Genomic DNA, 19,431 nt, shown 5'->3' with positions numbered 1-19,431 from the left:
AGTTGAGACCAGATCCGGAGTGGCCATCAAGTAGTCAGGGTTCCCATTCAAAATGTGGGAGATGTCAAATTTGTCCCTTGACTATTCAAGGGAATGTATTTGTAAATCCAATAAATCACAGACAGTATAAATTACGTCACATCACCACATGCAAATCAGATAATATAGTATATGTTATCATGTGTCCATGCCAAAAAATATATGTAGGAAATACGACTAGACAATTCAACATCCGAATGGCGGAGCACAAATCCTGTTTAAAATATCGCAGGAAGGAGGCTCCGCTGGTATTACACTGTTTGCAATGTAACCACGAGTTTGACCAGCTAAAATGTATGATAATTGACAAAATTGAGGCATCAGTAAGGGGAGGGGATAGAGGGAAAAAGCTGTTAAAAAGAGAACAGAGGTGGATTGACCGCCTAGGGTGTTTACAACCCCAAGGTTTAAATGTGGCTATTAATTGGCAGACCTTCTTTTAATAATATACATACATAAAAAAAGCTAGGGGGTCTAATTGTGTTGGATATATTAATCTGGGTAAGCTAACAGACATTTACATTACGGCTATGAAGTGGGTTGTACGAATGAAGTTCCAGTATGTTAAGCATGGGGAATAATTCATGATGTCATGTGCAGATGTCAAAGGGATGGGTTGGTCCAACTTCCGACGGTTTAATTCCGGCGAGTTGTTCGCCGGAAGTGACGTCAGACGCTTTCCTAGGATTTAAAAGTCCGGTTTCCCAGCACCGGGTTCATTCTCCGCTCTTTATGCTGTGGGAATCCTATGAGGAAGGAGATTCCATTTTGCAATAGAAAAATAGTAGAACTACGCTGGGGATACTATGAGGTATGTTTGGACAATGTGTAATACTATTAATGTTGTCCTCCGTTTGTGCCCAAGTGGTCTTCAGACTGCCTAGACTAAGGTTAGGGTAGTAACCAGTATATAATTAAAAACTAAAATAGTAATACAAAAACTATAGAGAATAATCGGTATGACGGAGTCTCCAAGTGCTATGCCTCGTAGCTTTGTTAAACACAAATAGTCACAATTATATGTGATAAAGTTAACATTAGATTTAACTTTTTAAAGGAATATGAATAAAAATTAAGGTTGTTTTGCTTTTTCTACAGCGGCCCTTGGCGCTTTCCTGAAGAAGCCCCTTGTTAATGTACGGGTGCGAAACGGAGATCTTCCGTAGAGTTAATGAGAGGGAGAATAAAGAGTCAACGAGGAAGAAAAAAAGCTAAGTAATTTTGAATTGCACAGACTGGCAAAAGAACTGATTTAGTAAAATATTTTTTAAAAAATAAAAAAGAACGTAAAAACGTAAGAAGAGAACGTAAATACAAAAACCATTAGTCATTGGTATAGAGAATATAAACGGGACCGATGATAGCTCACAGTATCAGTCAGTGGCTTTGAAGTATACCTCAAGCCTCTGGCCGGGAGCACTTGAGACCCCTGTTTTTCTCTAGAATACCTATGCAAGGATATATATTTGTGAGACAGCGCATTTATACAAGTCTTTTGTAAAACCGCCTAGTTATAGGCGGTTATGAAATCTTTTAAATAAATAGTTTTCTACCTCATCTCACATAAAGCCTTTTGCTGTGACATTTTCCATTTTCATTTAATACCCAGTTTTATGCACTCTTTTTCAGACATTATAATAATTGGCAGCTGGGGAGAGAACTTGGCAAGGCACTTCATCATCCTCACCAGCTGCTGTAGCCCTTCATGTCACGCTGAGCTAGCATATCTGTGGTCAATCCCTTATCTGTGAGCAGGTGCCCTGTGTATGATACTTGTTTCTGCTTCTGCTGCATCTTTTATGGGTTCATGTTTGTGTCTATAATGTATAACTGGATAAGACTTCTCAGTATACAAATAAGCAAAATATATATCTGACTTATAAAGTAAGTAAAGTGTTCCCATACACTCAGAATTGTGAAATTTGACCAAGAGCGTTAGCTCCTATAGCCAAACCCACCGCCCCATCACTGTGTATGACTTATTTTGAAAAAGAGCTTGAAATGAACATACTGTTCAAATGCTCAACTAATTTTCAATGGCAAAAGAGAGAAAGACGTTCCCACTTAGCTTTCAACTGTGTCAACAGGTCCCAAATTCTTTCTCATATGAAGCAGTGAAGTAAAGTTACGTTATGTATATGATTACAAGGTGTTTTGCCCGTATCACACTTCTCTTAATTCCTTGGCATTTTGAGCAGTTTATATCACCCTCTGGGTCCCTTGAGAAAGAATTTGGGACCTCTTGACACAGTTGAAAGCTAAGTGGGAACGTCTTTCTCTCTTTTGCCATTGAAAATTATTTGAGCATTTGAACAGTATGTTCATTTCAAGCTCTTTTTCAAAATAAGTCATACACAATGATGGGGAGGTGGGTTTGGCTATAGGAGCTAACGCTCTTGGTCAAATTTCACAATTCTGAGTGTATGTGAACACTTTACTTACTTTATAAGCCAGACATATATTTTGCTTATTTGCATACTGAGAAGTCTTATCCAGTTATACAGTATTACTTTGACTTCTTTGCCCTTTAAGCTACAACACACACCCTCTACTATATTCAGTGTGACTGTATCTACAATGTGCCATAGAAATCTGCTTGACCTCTGATTCCTCCCTACATTGAAAATATTAGCTTCAACTATTTTTATCCCAAGCAATTATTCTATTTCTTCTCTTAGTTTTCTCTGGAATAACTCAGATGTTCAGCTGAGTCCCACTGGCATTCACAGTCACACTCTTTGCCTAACAGATGTTGCAATTTTTTTCCTACCTAAAACTGAATATTCTGTAAGATATTTTCATCCATTGGTAGTGAGTAATGGAATCTCCTTAGTGCTACATTTTGTGGATTTGGGTTAATGCAATGTGTGAGTTTTCCTGAGATTTTGTTTTCTACCACTATCTTGTTTAGTCAATCTGAATTTTCATATCATGGTGCTGTAATGCCCCTTTGGAGCAAGCTTACTACAAACAGTACCCTTAGAGCAGTGGTCTCAAACTTGCGGCCCGGGGGTCACATGCGGCCTGCCAGGTACTATTTTGAGGCCCTCGGTATGTTTATCATCACAAAAGTAAAATAAAATAGTTTGTGGATCATATGTCTCTTTAGCTATAAATTACCATATTAAGACATAGCCAAATGTTAAGATTTATATACTATAAAGCGTTTTACCTCATTGTCATTTCTTTAATAAGACATTAACTATTTTTTTTTCTGAGGCCCTCCAAGTACCTACAAATCCAAAATGTGGCCCTGCAAAGGGTTTGAGTTTGAGACCACTGACTTAGAGCCATTGGAAGCTTCCTTCTTGGCAGACAGATCAGGTTCATCATAATACAAAGAAGTTCAACAAGTGGCTCAAAATCTGGTGTCAACAAAAAGGTGTTAGGATACACGGAGGATGAGGAAATATATGGAAAAACAAAAGACTATATTGTAGAGACAGCCTACATCTTTCTATGGCAGGTAGAAGGTTACTTGCTGAAAAATTAAGGCAATATTTTACTAGACGTTTAAACCAGCGTATGGAGGTGACAAAGGAAAGCAGGTGGTATCAAACCGTCACCCACAGAAAATGCAAAATTGCAACAGCAGTGGGGAACATCAGGCCAACACCATCAAAGAAGGAGAGGGGAAGAGTAGGCAAAACACCATATATAGGATACCAGTAAAATGTTGCTGCATGTTCGATCTGATTGTGCAGCACTGGGGCAGACCAGTGTTGGACTTGATGGCTTTGGACAAGAACGCGAAGGCCAAACGCTTCTTTAGTTGAAGAGCGGAAGAGGGAAGTGCAGAGTTGGACGGGTTGGTCCAACCATGGCTTCCTCTCGGTATCCTTTATGTATTCCCTCCTAGGCCCATTTTGGACAGGGTCATCCACCAGATTGCATCTCATCTGGGTCTTGTGATCCTGGCGGCTCTGAATTGGCATCGTCGGCCTTGGTATGCGGAGCTGGTCCATCTTCAGCAGGATGACAGTCTCAGACTGGCTCATCATTGCAGTCTTCTCAGTCAGGGGCCAGTCTCCATGGAGACTCCACAGCACTTTGGTCTTAAAGCTCAGCACTAGTACTCAAAGGCTATTCTGATGTGGTTATTGCCACACTGCTAAAAAGCCTCTAATCTGGCTACCTAGGCAAAGGCCTGGGGGGCTTTTCAGCAATGGGGTGCTAAGGAGTGAGTGGAACCACTTCAACCTCCCATTCCAGTCATCCTGGCTTTCCTTCATGCCGGACTGAAGAAGTGCCTCAGGCTGGGCCGAAGAAATGCCTATATGTTGCTTCCCTTAAGGTACAGGTGGCCGGTCTCTCTTGCTTCCTGTCACAAGATTGCAAATCTTCGCTGATGGCACATGCTGATTTGACTAGATTACTCTAGGGAGCTCTTCAATTGAGGCCTCCTCTGCGACATCCCTTTCTGACTTGTTACCTTAACATTGTTCTGAAGGATCTCACTAAGGCTCTGTATGAGCCCCTCAAAGATGCATCTCTGTTGGACCTCACAATTAAGACTGTGTTCCTGTTGGTGATTGTTTTGGTGCAGCGAATCTCAGAGCTGCAGGCACTTTCCTGCAGAGAACCTTACCTCAGAATCACAGCTAAGGGCATCACTCTGCGTCCTGTGCCATCCTTTCTCCCAAAGGTGGTGTCAGATTTCCACATCAACCAGGAAGTTTGTCTGCCTGCTTTCCAGTCCACAGGGTCTGGCAAACAAGATAGAGTTTTGAAGAAGCTGAACGTCCACAGAGCTTTACTCTAGTACTTGGAAAGGACAAATGACTTTTGCCTTTCTGACCACCTGTTCATGTTTACCATCCACTCCCGGTTTGGCAGACCAGCGTGTAAGGCCTCTATTGCTAGAAGGATTCACATGGCAATCTCTTCAGTGTACATTGCCTGCAGGAAACAACTGCTAGTCTCTCTCAAGGTGCACTCAACCAGGAGTGTTGCCTCTTCTTGGGCAGAGTCTGAGGCCTTTCCTCCCACAGACATCTGTCGGGCAGCTACTTGGTCTGTTTTTTATATCTTTTCTAGGTTTTACAGAGTGGATGTAGCGGCTCAGTAGAATGCTGCTTTTGGGTCCTCAGTATTGCGGGCAGGCTCTTCTGCCCCTCCTTTGACGTCAGCCATTGCTTTGGTATGTCCCCACACGTATGGAATCCGGAATAGATGTAACTGAATGACAGATTAGATTCTTACCTGGATAATCTTTCAGTTAAGCTACTACAAATTTCATATGGCCCACCCTATGTCTTTTCTGTATCGCCTGTTTTCTGCCTCAGATATTTCTGTGTCCCAGGCCTGGAATTCTTCTCCTGTCTGTGAGATGGCTACATGCCTAGACACCTGGATGAATAAGTATATTCCTCAGCCTTTGGCTCCCTTAATGTTAGTGCCAGTTGCACACAGCAGGTTGTTTCTCTGTGTTTGTGTTTCAATTGTTCTAATGTTTTCTTCTAATTCTTGTTTTCTAAGTTACAGAGCAGACCAGAATTGTTTGTTATTGGCGGGGAATTTCCCCGTTAGCCTCCTCTTTTGTCTTTTGTCCTTTGTCCAGTGAAGCTTGCTTTGGGACTTAACTGAGATGTGGACTGGGGTTCCACCTTTTTGGGAAAAGTGCTTGAAACTATAAGTATTCTCTCTCTCTCTCTCTCTCTCTCTCTCTCTTTCTCTCTCTCTCTGAAAGTCCAGTTCATGGGAACGGATAAATCACCACACACACCATAATAGATTAACTGAAAGAAGATTATCCAGGTAAGAACCTAATCTTTCATTAAAGCCAACTTTCCCTCCGATCCTATAGGGTTTTGCCAGGCTCCTCTTCCAGGGACATGATGCTGGCAGTTTGGGAATCCCACATGTGAGGATATTATGCTTGCTTGTCCTTGAAGTAAACAAAGATACCTGTTGCAGGTGTTCTTCAAGGACAGCAGGTATATATTTTCTCACAACTCACCCACCTCCCTTAGTTGGCTTCTTAGCTTTGTTACTGAACTGATGGTCCCGTGAGATGATGTTGTGCATGAAGGCACTGTCTAAACATTTAAAATGACAGTGGACTTGGCAGTGTCCGTACTGGGTTCCATGGATGATGTTAATAATAATAATAACAACAATTTATATACCGCAGGACCGTGAAGTTCTATGCGGTTTACAATGATTGGAAATGTTACAGATTGAATGGAATAGACAAAGTACAGACTTAGTGATTGACAATTCTAGCGATCGTTTGTTGAGGGCTAAGATTGTACAGGTTGGTTTCCTAAATATTTCAGGAACAGATTTGTTTTTAGGCGTTTCCTGAATTCCCCATAGTAGTAAGCACGAGCTTAAGAATATCTGTCCTTGGATAACACCGACTACAGGTAAGTAACTATGCTGTATGGGGGAAGCATACATGTATTGGGGGATTTTGATTCAACGGGGGCTGAAGAGTACAACTTCTTGTATTTTCCCACCCTCAGCCGTCAAATGTGGCCTTCAAGTGCTGAATCATGTATGGCTGTCCTAGCTGCAGTTATATTTTTTTGTTGGGGGGAGGCAGAGCAGTGAGTGGCTTGGAGGGGCAGGAGGCAGAGCACGGGGTAGAGCCTGGTTGTGACAGGTGGTGCATTTTTCCTTTTCAAAATATTGTTGATGTGGTCCCTGACTTTTCCCCTTCCCCAGCAACATTTTATTTATTTATTCAATTTTCTATTCCGTTCTTCCCAGGGAGCTCAGAACGGTTTACATGAATTTATTGAGGTGCTCAAACATGTTTCCCTGTCTGTCTCCATGGATCATTAAAAGAAAAAAAAAAAGGGAGGTTGAGTCATCATCATGGTGGCAGGAGAAGTGCATTTTTTTGGCCTGGCAGGTGTAAGGGGGGAGCAGTTTAGGGAACAAGAGGGGGAAAATAGAAGGGGAGCACAAATAGGTGATAACAGGGTGGAATTGAATCTTGGAAAGGTAAAATAGGAGGAAATGGGACAAAAAATGGAAATGGGCATGAAGGTACCCTCCTTGAAACAGGTGAAGTCTGGGGTCTGTCGACAGTTCAGGGTGCAGTATTAGGGAAGATCTACCTCTTGAAGTAAAGAAAGCAGCAACTTTATTAAATTTTAGGAAGTTACTAAAGACAGAGTTATTCAGACGCAGTTTTTCTTCCTGATTGTTTGGACAGTAAGAAGAATGTTTAGCATGCAGTTATTTTATAGCGCTGTTGTACAATATGTGCGATATTTTGTGGTTTGTGTTTTAACTTTGGATGTTATTCTATAACTTGCACAGAACTAGAGGATGGCGCTAATAATACATTTTTAAATAAATAAATAAAAAGATTTCCAAGGAGAGGGGTTGGTTGTACGGATGGGATAGTTTAGGGTGGCAAACCGGGGAGAGAAATAGGATTAGGCCTGGGGAGGGATGAAAGATAAAGGGGTATGTGAGATAAAAAGAGGAAAAGGAGAGAAGGTGGACAGAATGAGGGAAACTCAGGTCACAAAAAGGAAAGGATAAAAGGGGTTAAAGATAGAAAGGAGCGTGTGAATTGAGGTAAGGATAGGAAGAGAGGATCAGTGGAGGGGAAGAAAAGGTAGTGGGGTGAGAGTGTGAAAGGGTGGGAGAAGAGAGAGAAGTTCAGTAGATATCGGAATAAGGGGCAGAGCAGTGTGCATGAAGGAACAGTGGATGAGTGAGGGAAATGCAAGGGAGAAGAGACAGGGAAAAGAAGCTGTTGGATACAGTTCAGAAGAAGAAATAGGACTGGGAAGTAATATGGGGTGGGGTTTGTTAGGGTAACTGAGTTCCACTGTCTTCACAGTGGGTGGGAACTATTACCGCCACCAAGCCACTCTTGTATATTGGGAGTGTTAGGTTGGGCCCACCAAGCCCTTCTTTGGCCTAGATTCACGAACCTGCCCGATCGGGGCCTGATCCGGGAAGGTCTGACAAATTCACGAAATGGAAACATTCAAATGAGGGCGCTCGGAGGAACACTCTCATGTAGCCTACACAAGCTACCATCTGTAGCTGGTCTGCACAAGCTGACCATCTGTAGATGGTCTGCGTATGCGTCAAGACCTTTGTGAGCCGTGAGTTTTTAATTTACTTTTGTAGTCCAGCGAATCCATAGTTTTAACCCGTGGGTTAAAACCACGGACTCGTAGTGCGGGGCAGAGCAGGGCAGCATTCGGGGCGTGCAGAGAGCAGGAGAGTCGGAAAGACGTTTTCGACTGGTCCCCAGCAGTCGCTTCTTGCATTGATCAGCCAGCACAAAATTTCTGTGGTGAATCGCGTTCCTGTCTACTTTGCATGCGTTTCCCCTCATTTGCATGCATGGATTGGAAGCGGATCGCAGGAGAGATAAGTGAATCAGGCCGGAGGGAAATTTGGTGGTAAAGGGGTCGCAAACCGGTCGGTGCACGATCAGTTTGCTTTGTGAATCTAGCCCTTTGTGTTCTTGCTGAAGTGAGAGGTATGATGCTAAGGCTGCCAATCCCCTTTGGTTGTTTATATGAGGGTGAGAAGTGCTCTGTTGGTGCAGTTGAGTCTCTCTTATTTAGCACTAAATCCCCTGTGTAAATGTCATCCCTAGAATCATATCTTACTATTTTTCAACTGGGAGCAATATAAGGCTCGATATAGTAGCAGTAAGGAGGAAGGGATGGATAATTAGATGTTGTAATAGGGGTATATCAGAAGGAATGACTACAACCCTGATACTTCTAGTGACAAAGTCAATTTGCATCACTTGCTGTCATAAGGATGGAGATTAGATGTTTCATGCATTTACCTTTTCTTCTCTTGCTTGTATGGGCCTGAGTGTTCATGAGGCTAGTAATCCTGCAAAGATAGAACTTGTAGGCTTTAGATAAAGTACATTATTTGCACCAGTATAATCACAAGATGCATATCTGGCCAAATATAGCTAAGCTTGAGGAGCAGGCTCATTGCAAAATTATTCGGGTAGTAAGCCCAGTAGGACAAAACTCTACCATATTTTAGAAAGTCTACTTGCTTAGAGACTTACAGCCTTCTTGAAAGTAGACTTCACCCCCAAATAGGTTAGGGAGACAAACAACTGAATCGTGGAAGGAGCATGCAGTGATAGCAGCAAATTGCTTGCTCGTTTCCTTCTCTAAGTGTGACTTGTTATCTCTCTCCATCTATCTAATATTCTCACTGAAGGCATCTTACGCATTTGTGGCATTTCACAACCACAGAAGTATATTGTTAAGTGGTTGGTAAAAAAGATTGCTTAAACATTTGCAAGTGGTTTTTCGTTTCTTATTGGTGTTCTCTGTTTCTCCATTCCACTGCTTGGTGTGGTTGACATGGGTAAATACAAAAGAGCTCAGTTGCCCTTTGCTGCTCCATATTCTCGCTGTGGCAACCCTGGGAGCTTTTAAATGCCACATGCACATAGCAGAGCCTCCAGCTGGGAATTGTATGTCTGCATATATAGGAAGAAGTCATTGAAACTGCAGATCAATATGCAGTTAGATTTTTGAGTTCTTGGTTTTTCAGGGTTTCTGCTTTATAAATTCAAGCGTTCTTTCTCTAACTGCATGTGTATTCATATGTCAAAAGGGATTTTAAATGTAAAAATTCAGATACTTTTTGTAAGTTTGTTAGTGAAGAAACTTCAGCCAGTAGCAAGTGTTAAAATGCCAAGACATATATATTTGAAAATTAAAGATGATAGCTCAGATCAAGTATAAGATCTTAATTGCATTTTGGCTAAGATTCTAATGTAAGGGACTGAAGTATTAACTGATGGTGACTCCTTCTTGACTTTTAGACTAGGACTGAGAACATATACAATGCTAGAAGCTATAACCCTGCTCGTGACTCTGTTGGGGACATGACGATATTATAACCAATGTCAAAAAACATAAGGATTAAATTTCCTGCTTAAGAAATAAGGTCTGTTTAATGGTCCATTGCTTTGCTTTTGGGCTAAGATTGTAAACATACAAAACGGGGGTCTAATATCTTGTCATTAAACATTGGGCTCATTAAACAGTTTGAACCCACCTCCCCTTCAAGCCAAGAAGACTGAAAATAAAAACAGAAAGATTTGGATTTAAAAATTGATCCTTAAGCTACATAAGGTTAGCAAATAACAAATTCTCTAACATTCCTTGATAATCTCTATTAATGTATTTATGGGGACAGGTTCTTTGAAGTAGATTCAACAGTAGTATAACACAATGATTGGTTGAACAAGAGACAAGAGTGTGACATAGTGGTTAGAGCTACAGCCTCAACACCCTAAGGTTGTGGGTTCAAACCGTGCTGCTCCCTGTGACCCTGGGCAAGTCACTTAAGCCTCCACTGCCTCAGGTACATTAGATAGATTGTGAGCCAACCAGGACAGATAGGGAAAATGCTTGAAGTACCTGTATGTAAACTTAGTAACATAGTAGATGATGGCAGATAAAGACCCGAATGGTCCATCCAGTCTGCCCAACCTGATTCAATTTAATTTTTTTTTCTTCTTCTTAACTATTTCTGGGCAAGAATCCAAAGCTCTGCCTAGTACTGTGCTTGGGTTCCAACTACTGAAGTCTCCGTCAAAACTCACTCCAGCCCATCTACACCCTCCCAGCCATTGAAGCCCTCCCCAGCCCATCCTCAACCAAATGGCTATATACAAACACAGACCATTCTAGTCTGCCCACCTCTCTCGGGAGCACATTCCAGGCATCCACCACCCTCTCCGTAAAGAAGAACTTCCTTACATTGTTCTTGAGTCTCTCACCCCTCAGCCTTAAATTATGCCCTCTGGTTTTACCATTTTTCTTTCTCTTGAAAAGATTTTGTTCTACATTAATACCTTTCAAGTGCTTAAACGACTGAATCATATCTCCCCCGTCCCTCCTTTCCTCTAAGGTATACATATTCAGGGCTTCCAGTCTCTCCTCATACGTCTTTTGGCGCAAACCTCCTATCATTTTCGTCATCCTCCTCTGGACCACTTCAAGTCTTCTTATGTCCTTCACCAGATACGGCCTCCAAAACTGAACACAATACTCCAAGTGAGGCCTCACCAACAACCTGTACAGGGGCATCAACACCTTCTTTATGCTGGTTACGCCTCTCTTTATACAGCCAGCATCCTTCTGGCAGCAGCCACCACCTTGTCACACACTTTTTTTCACTTTTAGATCTTCGGACACTATCACCCCAAGGTCCCTTTCCCCCTCCGTGCATATCAGTCTCTCACCTTTCAGCATATACAATTCCTTCCGAGTATTAATCCCCAAATGCATTACTCTGCATTTCTTTGAATTGAATTTTAGTTGCCAGATATTAGACCATTCCTCTAACTTTTGCAGATCCTTTTTCATGTTTTCCACTCCCTCCACGGTGTCTGCTTTAAGTGTGGTTGTATAACTACAAAAAAGGCATTATATAAGTCCAAATCCCTAAATTGTTTTATTTGAAGGAATATGTTTATTGTATATTTTATTTTTTTCTCAAGCAATTTTTCAGGTTTGTGTTTTTTAAACTATTTGTGCATAGATCTTTTCAGGATGCTCACTAGTCCAGCGTGCTCTTGGATTCAGGGCCATACCAACTTGATGAACAGGAGTTATATATAATTCTGCTACAGCACCTCCGGCTGGGATGGCTGCAATATTTCTGCCATAGCTCTATACAGTATAAGCCAGAGTTCCCTAGAGTGTGTGTGTTGAGTTTTCTTTTTATTTCTGTGCAAGAGGTAGCTGTTTCAGAGATAGGAATAAAGACGCACTAAATATAGCTGGTGAACAGGAGCTATGCTGCATTACAGCTAAAGGTTACAGGTGACAACCACCAGGACGGAAAATGATGAAATAACAACGGGCCTTTTTCTCCTTTGAACTATGCTTAGCTTTCTATTGTAAATGTCATACTGATCAAGTTACTGAGGTGACTTTGAGTGCCATCCACTGCAAGTCTAGACAGAGCTTTTCTGCGCAGCGGGCACTGATCCTTATCTGGCATCTGTGGGCTGTCGTCCAACATGGCAGACATACTTGTTGTGGTATTTTTGGCAGAGGTGTCCACTGGTTCTGGGTTCTCACTAATGCTGTTCTCTTTCCTAACAGATTCTATATATGGCACCGATCCAAGATTTGTGCCCAATTAAATTGATTGGGGAGTCAATTAGTGCCAATACTTGGGTACTAATCAGTGCTAATTTGGAATTGGGCAAACATTTTGCTGCACACTGGTCTATATCAATGTGCCCAAATCACATAGCATACAACCTAAAATTGTGCATGGCCACGCGAGGTGCATGGGTATGTCAAGGGCATTCCTAAAATGTGCACAAAGGGTTATAAAATACCAGAGAATTACTCCTGATTTCAGCAGGCATAAGTCCTGGTGCCTAAATTTGGGAGTGTAAATCGGCACGGAATGCTATTATACTGTTTAATGGGCGTTCATCTTTGGAAAAATACGCTGAATTGCTTCGATACACCAAAACGCTTCTTTTGAAGCGATCCCTGTCCCATTGTGTTTCCATTCTCCATTTACCTCCCTTTCTTTTTTTTTATTTTACTTCGATGTATTTAAAAACCTTCCCTACCCCTCTTCCCTTTCATTCCATGTACGTTAGTGTGAACTTGTCCTGTATTTTTTTTGTAACATTTGATAAGACATTTCTTTTAATATGCCTCTTTTTATTTCTTGTTAATCTCTTTTTAAAGTACAGTACTCCCTTGAAATTCACAGGAGTTCCGTTCCAGGAACCCCCGCGAATTTCAAAAAAACGCGAATACGTTTTTTAGGCAGGGGAGACAGGAGAGGGCAGCTGGAGAGGTAGGAGAGGGCAACCAGAGGGCCAGTGAGTGAAGGAAATCACTCGCTGTATGCTCCAACCGCCTCTTCCTGTACTAAAGTCGGGCCTCACCAATCAGGAGCTGCTGTTGGTGGGGAACCCCCCCTATTTTACTTAACAGACATCGTGCTGGCGTTGGGGGTTTGGGGGGTTGTAACCCCCTCATTAGACTTGAAACCAAACTTTTTGCCTGTTTTTTAGGGATAAAGTTCAATTTTAAGTATAATGTGGGGGGTTGTAACCCCCCAAACCCCCCACAACGCCAGCACAATGTCTGTTAAGTAAAGTTCCCCCCCCACACCCCCCGTCGGAGCCCTTTAAAATAGTGCTTTTCTTCGGCGCGCCGTCAACCTTGCGCTCAGTTGTCTGCGCTCAGTTGTTGGCGCGATTTAGTCCCGTCACCGATATACCTTGTATCACACAGTGTTGAAGTAGCTTGCTGGTTATTGTTGGAAACGTCTTCAGTGTCCTTGACATCAGGAGCCGGGCTGGGCTGCTATCCATGCCCTTTGTTAATGTCATCCTCCAATACCGTGTAACCCAGGAGCCCATTCTATCCATCCTGGGGAGAGTGTGGCGCAGTGGTTAAAGCTACCGCCTCAGCACCCTGAGACTGTGGGTTCAAACCCACGCTGCTCCTTGTCACCCTACTCAAGTCACTTAATCCCCCCCATTGCCCCAGGTACATTAGATAGATTGTGAGCCCACCAGGACAGACAGAGAAAACTGCTTGAGTACCTGAATAAATGCATATAAACCGTTCTGAGCTCCCATGGGAGACAAGAAATTCTGGACATAGAATAGGCTGGAGTATGGAAGGGAAAGTGAGCAAAAACCAAAATTAAAAAAAAAACATTGCAAAGAGAGGGAGAAGAGAATGTGAAATGCTGGAAACCTTGGGGAGGGAAGGAAAGGAAAGGCAAGATGCTGGACATTTGGGGGCATAGGGTAGAGAAAGAGAGATGTTATATACTTGGGGGGGGGGGTTGGTAGGAAAGGGAAAATGAGAGATTGGACACAGGTGGGAAAGGAGAGGAAATGCTGAAAATAAGGGATAGGAAAACAAAAATGCTGGCCACCTGAGGTTATGGAAGACGGAGAAAGGAAAAGGAGATGTTGACCACTGGTGATAGGGGTAGTGAAGGGAGGGGAAATGCTAGCCATCTAGGGAGCTTGGAAAGAGAGGGGAAATGATACACTACAGTGAAGATGTTGGCCTAAGGGGGTGGGGTAGATCCTTGATCAGCCTCAGAATAGGGCAACAGGAGCCTCTCCTGCCCACTTAAAATCACTTTGAATATCAGGCAGGGTGTCTTTAAAGTGCTCAGTTGCAGTCAAGATGATGGTCTAGCATTCTGCTGCTGAAAGTTCAAGTGTGTAAAACTATAAAAGGCTTTTATTCTATGGAAACTAGCTTAGAAAGTTTGCTCTTTTAAGATCTAAACTTTCTATGTAAAGGAACCTACAATTTTAACCTTTATTCCCCAAATTATCAAAGAATAATGTATATTTACTCAGAGATATGTCCTCTACTCTCCTCTCAGAAAGATGTATCCTCTTCTCCTTTCAGAAAGAGAACGTCCTCTTCCCTCTTTTCTTTCTTCTCAGAAAGGACATGGCTGGGGCCCACGAGAAAAACTTTACTCATTGACCTTCAATCTCCAGCATTGAGATGGTTAATGTCCAGCTTTGGGATGGGCCAACCTTGGCGCCTCTGCATCTGTGCCTGTTCTCCTGCACTTTTAAAAATTTAAGCACAATTTTTGAAAGGCTCATCAAGTTTCAAGTTTATTAAAAACTAGTCGTTAAGCCCGTTACATTAACGGGTGCTAGAATATATGTGTGTCTGTCTGTCTATGTTTCTTTATCTCTCCTTGGCCGCTGTCTATGTCCTTCTGTCTTCCCCCCCCCCCCCCGAGCAAAGCTGGCTGCCTCCAGCACACCCCTCCTCCCAAAGCAGCCCCCTTTCCTTCTCCCTAACTGTCTCTCCATGGCCCTCTTCTGTCTTCCCCCCAAGAGCAAAGCTGTTTGCCCTAAGCACACCCCTACCCAAAAGCAGCCCCCTTTCCTTCTCCCTAACTGTCTCTCCATGGCCCCTTCTGTCTTCCCCCAGTGCAAAACTGTCTGTCCCCAGCACACCCCTCCCCCAAAGTATCCCCCTTTCCCTCTCCCTATCTCTCCATGGCCCCTTCTGTCTCCCCCAGCACACCCCTCCCCCAAAGCAGCCCCCTTTCCCTCTCCCTCTGGCCCCCTGTATTGATTCCCCTGCTTACCCTCCCTGCATCCCGGCGTCTTCTGGCCTGCTCCAGGCCGCGATCGTGGTGGCCGGCCCCAGCGAACCTCAGAGGCCGCTCCCCAACCCGGAAGCACGCTCCCTCCCAACGCGATCCCGTGCGTCAGAGAGAATGTGCCACCGAGGCCCGCCAAAGCCGGCCACGATCGCAGGCTGCCCCGAAGAGAAGGATCAGCGGCAGGGGCAGCAGCAGCGGTGAGCGAGGGCGGGAGGTGAAGTGCTTGCTTCTGGTTGGTGAGGAGCTTGCTTCGGATTGGTGAGTGAGGAGGGGAGTGGCCAGAGTGATCCCTGACCGCGTTCTAAAATGGAACGTGGCCACGGATCAGAAAACACGGCGCCAGGGATCACAATTTTTCAAGAGCGCATGCGAGCTCTAGAGTTTTATTATATAGGATTTTATATACCAGCTTATCAATTTATTTCAAGGTGGTTATACATTTTAAAATAGGGTAAAAACAGATAATGCAAATTAACATAACTTTAACAAAATAAACATACACGATTAGACAAAACAATAACATACTCGACTGGAAAAAAGGGGAGAACTACAATGATTAAAGGCGCTGATGTGTGCTTGCATTTCCAGTTTTTTTGACTGGACATGTGCACAAAAGGTGCGCTTACCGCAAATTGTACGCATGTGCAAGGCATGTTCCTCCCCTACGTTTGGTCTACTAGTGCAAATTAAGTGCGTATATTATTTGCGTAGAATTTCTTCTGAGCGTTGCTTCATTATGGGCTCCTTTTACTAAGCTGCGAAAGCGGTTTTAGCGCGCGCTTATTGCGCGCTGAATTGCCGCACATGCTAGACCTTACTGTTAGCATCAAGCTGGCGTTAGTTCTATCCGCGTAGCGCGGGTTTAGCGCACGTTAAAAATCCTGTGTGCGCTAAAAACGCTATCGCAGCTTAGTAAAAGGAGCCCTATGTTTCTTTATTTGTCCCACATTATGGGCTTTTGCACCTGGATTTGGACATCTACCTCTAGGAGTCACAGCGAGTCTTTTTACCAAAACTACAGCAAAAGCGCCCTTAGTGTGCTCCTTACGCGGGTCTTTTCTGTGCTTTAAAGGCCACTTGTGCTACGCCCGGATATTGCTCGATTTCCTATTTCTAGAATTAATGGCTATGTACTAATTGAGCAATTAGTGTGCTGCCATTAATCCTATATAATAAAAGGCTAGCCGTGCATGCGCACTCCTATTTGCGTGCTTCCGTGATCAGTAGGTCTGTGGTCGCAGGAGTGCGCATGCGCACTTATACGTCACCAGCCGCCGATCGCCTCCACAAGCCGGGACCGCAGCTAGCCGCCGATCTCCGTTCCTCCAGGGGGGGGAGGGGGAGAGGGGGTTCTGGGAGGAGAGGGATCGCGGCCGCTCAGCACCCCCACCGAGGAGCCCAGCAACTTTCCGCTGCCCGGGACCGAGTCCTTTGCCGCCCCCCCTTCCCTTCCCGCGGGCCCGACTACAAACCTGGCGATTTAAGCAGCATGTGCAGCAGTCTTCACATGCTGCTTCGGGCCCTTCTACTGCCCTGATTTGCTCTGCCGCATCTCTGATGATGTCATCAGGGACATGCCAGAGTAAATCAGGGCAGTAGAAGGACCCGAAGCAGTGTGTGGAGACTGCTGCACACGCTGCTTGAATCGCCATGTGTAGTCGGGCCCATGGGAAGGGAAGGGGGGGCGGCAAAGGACTCGGGACCGCGTTTGTAGTCGGGACCACGAGAAGGGAAAGGGGGGTAGAGGAAACGTTAATGCTGCTGCACAGGGAACTGGTGTGGGGGGAGGGAAATGGAGGGGGAGGGAATGCTGTTTTGGACAGACAGACAGAGGGAGGAAGGGAGACAGAAAGAAAAGAAGAAAGACACAGGGGCAGGGAGATACACAGAAAGATAGACAGACAAAGGGGGCCAGGGACAGAGACACACAGAAAGAAAGACAGCGGGAGTTGCGTCAGGAGGGGTGCGGGATGTGGCAGAGGGAACTTTTCCAATGGGTGCAACTGGGCGGCTGTCGGGAACCTCTGATCAGGGGTAGAGCAAGGTAAGTGTATCATAGGGATAAGAATGAGGGGGGGAGGAGAAAAAGGAAGGGACACCTACTGCTGGACAGGGGGAGAAGGAAAGAGGTGCTGATGGACAGGGGGGTGAAGAAAAAGGAATGGAGGCCTAATGTTGGACAGGGGGAGAAGGAAAGAGGTGCTGTTGGACAGGGGGAGGTAAAACAAAGGGAGAAGGGCTGCTGCTGCATAAGGAGAGCAGTGAAGGGGTGGTGATGGACACAGGGGAGGTAAAAGGAAGGGACAATGGACAGGGGGAGAGGCAAGGGGTGGTGATGGACAGCCAAGGAAAAAGAAAGACAGAAAGAAAGAAAGCGGCTAAGGAGAGAGAGAGAAAGAAATAAAGACAGACACACACACATATATTCTAGCACCCGTTAATGTAACGGGCTATAAGACTAGTAGTATCTATAAAGATGCACGTGTAAATTCCAATTATTGCTAGTTGGCACCCAAATATTGGTGATAATTGGTTTCTTAAAAGCAGTTAAATTGCATGCACAATTTGGACGCATGCTTGACATCGCGTGTGCAATTTTGAGCACTTTATATAGAATTAGGGGACATCTGCATAAATGTAGAATTTTTAGATGTCAACTAATTCTGTTCAGCTAATGCTTTGAGGTAGATATTAAACAAAATCTATATATATAAAATCGGAGGTATGTATGTGTGTATGTGCCGCGATCACGCAAAAACGGCTTGACCGATTTGAACGAAACTTGGTATGCAGATCCCTCACTACCTGGGGTGATATGTTCTGGGGGTCTCGCGGCCCACAACTCTATGTTGCTTGCTCAAGGGTGGGTTCACCCAAGAATTTATATGTTCTTGCTCCAGGAGGTGAAACTAAAAATGTTGTTTATAATCACGTTTTGCGTTAGTTGTATTGTATTCATTTTGTCAAATATTTCACATTATAATTTGAATATATGTGTGTGTGTGTATGTATGTATGTTCCAGCATAACTCTTCAATGCATGAACAGATTTCAACCAAACTTGACATACACATTACTTACTATCTGAGGACAAACACTGTGGGGGTGGGAAGGAGGGGATATGTAAAAATGATTGAAAATGACAGATTTTAGTATCTACCCCATAGTGTTTTCGGGCTCACACATGAATACTCAGCATAACTCTGAAACGCATGGAGAGATTTCAACCAAACTTGGTACACATATGACTTACTAACTGGGGAAAAATATTGTGCAGGTGGGACGGGGTAAAATACTGTGGGGGTGGGAAGGGGGTGATATGTTAAAATTATCAAAAGCGACAGATATTAATGTCCAACCCATAGTTTTCGGGCTCGCAGAGATGAATACCGACACTCCCGATGCCGTTTAAGTCTAAGTTCAGCCCCATAGAGAGGGACATTCCTTTGGGACATGTGGAGGGTAGGGAGTTGGGACATGGGGGTGGGGCATATGGGACATGTGGGGGGGGTAACGTGGGGGGTGGGACATGTGGGACATAGGGGGGTGGGACATGTAGGGGGTTGGACATTTTGGGATAAATAAATATCCGGGCAACGCCGGGTAATCAACTAGTGATTGATAATATTGATCCTTTTGATACCTTGCAGGATATTGTCCTAGGTGTGTGTGTTCATAAATAAAGTTAATTTTTTTTAAATTTGTGTATGTTTTACTGTATCTGTGGAAATAAGTAAAACATTATCTCCAGTATTGTCTTAATATATGTGCGTTTTTTAATAGAGATAAGGATGCCCTTTGGCAGAAATCTGATGCATTGGAATTCGAACAGAAGATCCGAGCAGAAGAGCGATGGCTGGTTGACACAGAAGTTAATCATTGCCTAGATTGTCAGAAGCCGTTTAGCTGGATGGTGCGGAAACATCATTGCCGGTCAGTGCGGACAACAGTTTTGCTCTAGTTTTGGGAGGATCAATGTACTCTAATGGACAGAGAAGATTTTAGGAATGTGGAAACTGGGCACAGTTTAATAAAGCAATTGGAGGGGAAGACCAATTTAACAGCCATCTACTTTCTCTTGTTCTTTTCCCTGTCTTTAAAACATAAGAACATTAAAATAGTCTTACTGGGTCAGACCAATGGGCCATCAAGCCCAATAGCCTGTTCTCACGGTGGCCAATCCAAGTCACTAGTACCTGGCCAAAACCCAAAGAGTAGCAACATTCCAGCATCTCAAAGAATAGCAAGATTCTGGAACCCCAATGAGAGCAACATTCCGGAGCTG

General features: G+C 43.9%; 1 protein-coding gene across 5 annotated transcripts in view; it reads left to right on the top strand.

The window, feature by feature from the left end:
• The window catches only part of FYCO1 (FYVE and coiled-coil domain autophagy adaptor 1), a 248,169-nt gene that overhangs the window by 176,493 nt on the left and 52,245 nt on the right, over positions 1-19,431 (top strand). For all 5 annotated transcript variants that reach the window (XM_033930418.1, XM_033930420.1, XM_033930417.1 and 2 more), the window contains one exon: positions 18,930-19,079. In XM_033930418.1, coding sequence (XP_033786309.1) covers positions 18,930-19,079 — 150 coding nt within the window. The remainder of the gene's footprint in view (positions 1-18,929; positions 19,080-19,431) is intronic.

The sequence above is a fragment of the Geotrypetes seraphini genome, chromosome 2 (genome assembly GCF_902459505.1).
Source record: "Geotrypetes seraphini chromosome 2, aGeoSer1.1, whole genome shotgun sequence".
Taxonomy (NCBI): Eukaryota; Metazoa; Chordata; class Amphibia; order Gymnophiona; family Dermophiidae; genus Geotrypetes; species Geotrypetes seraphini.
The sequence above is the reverse complement of the archived record's forward strand: the minus strand, read 5'-3'. Positions and strand labels throughout refer to the sequence as shown.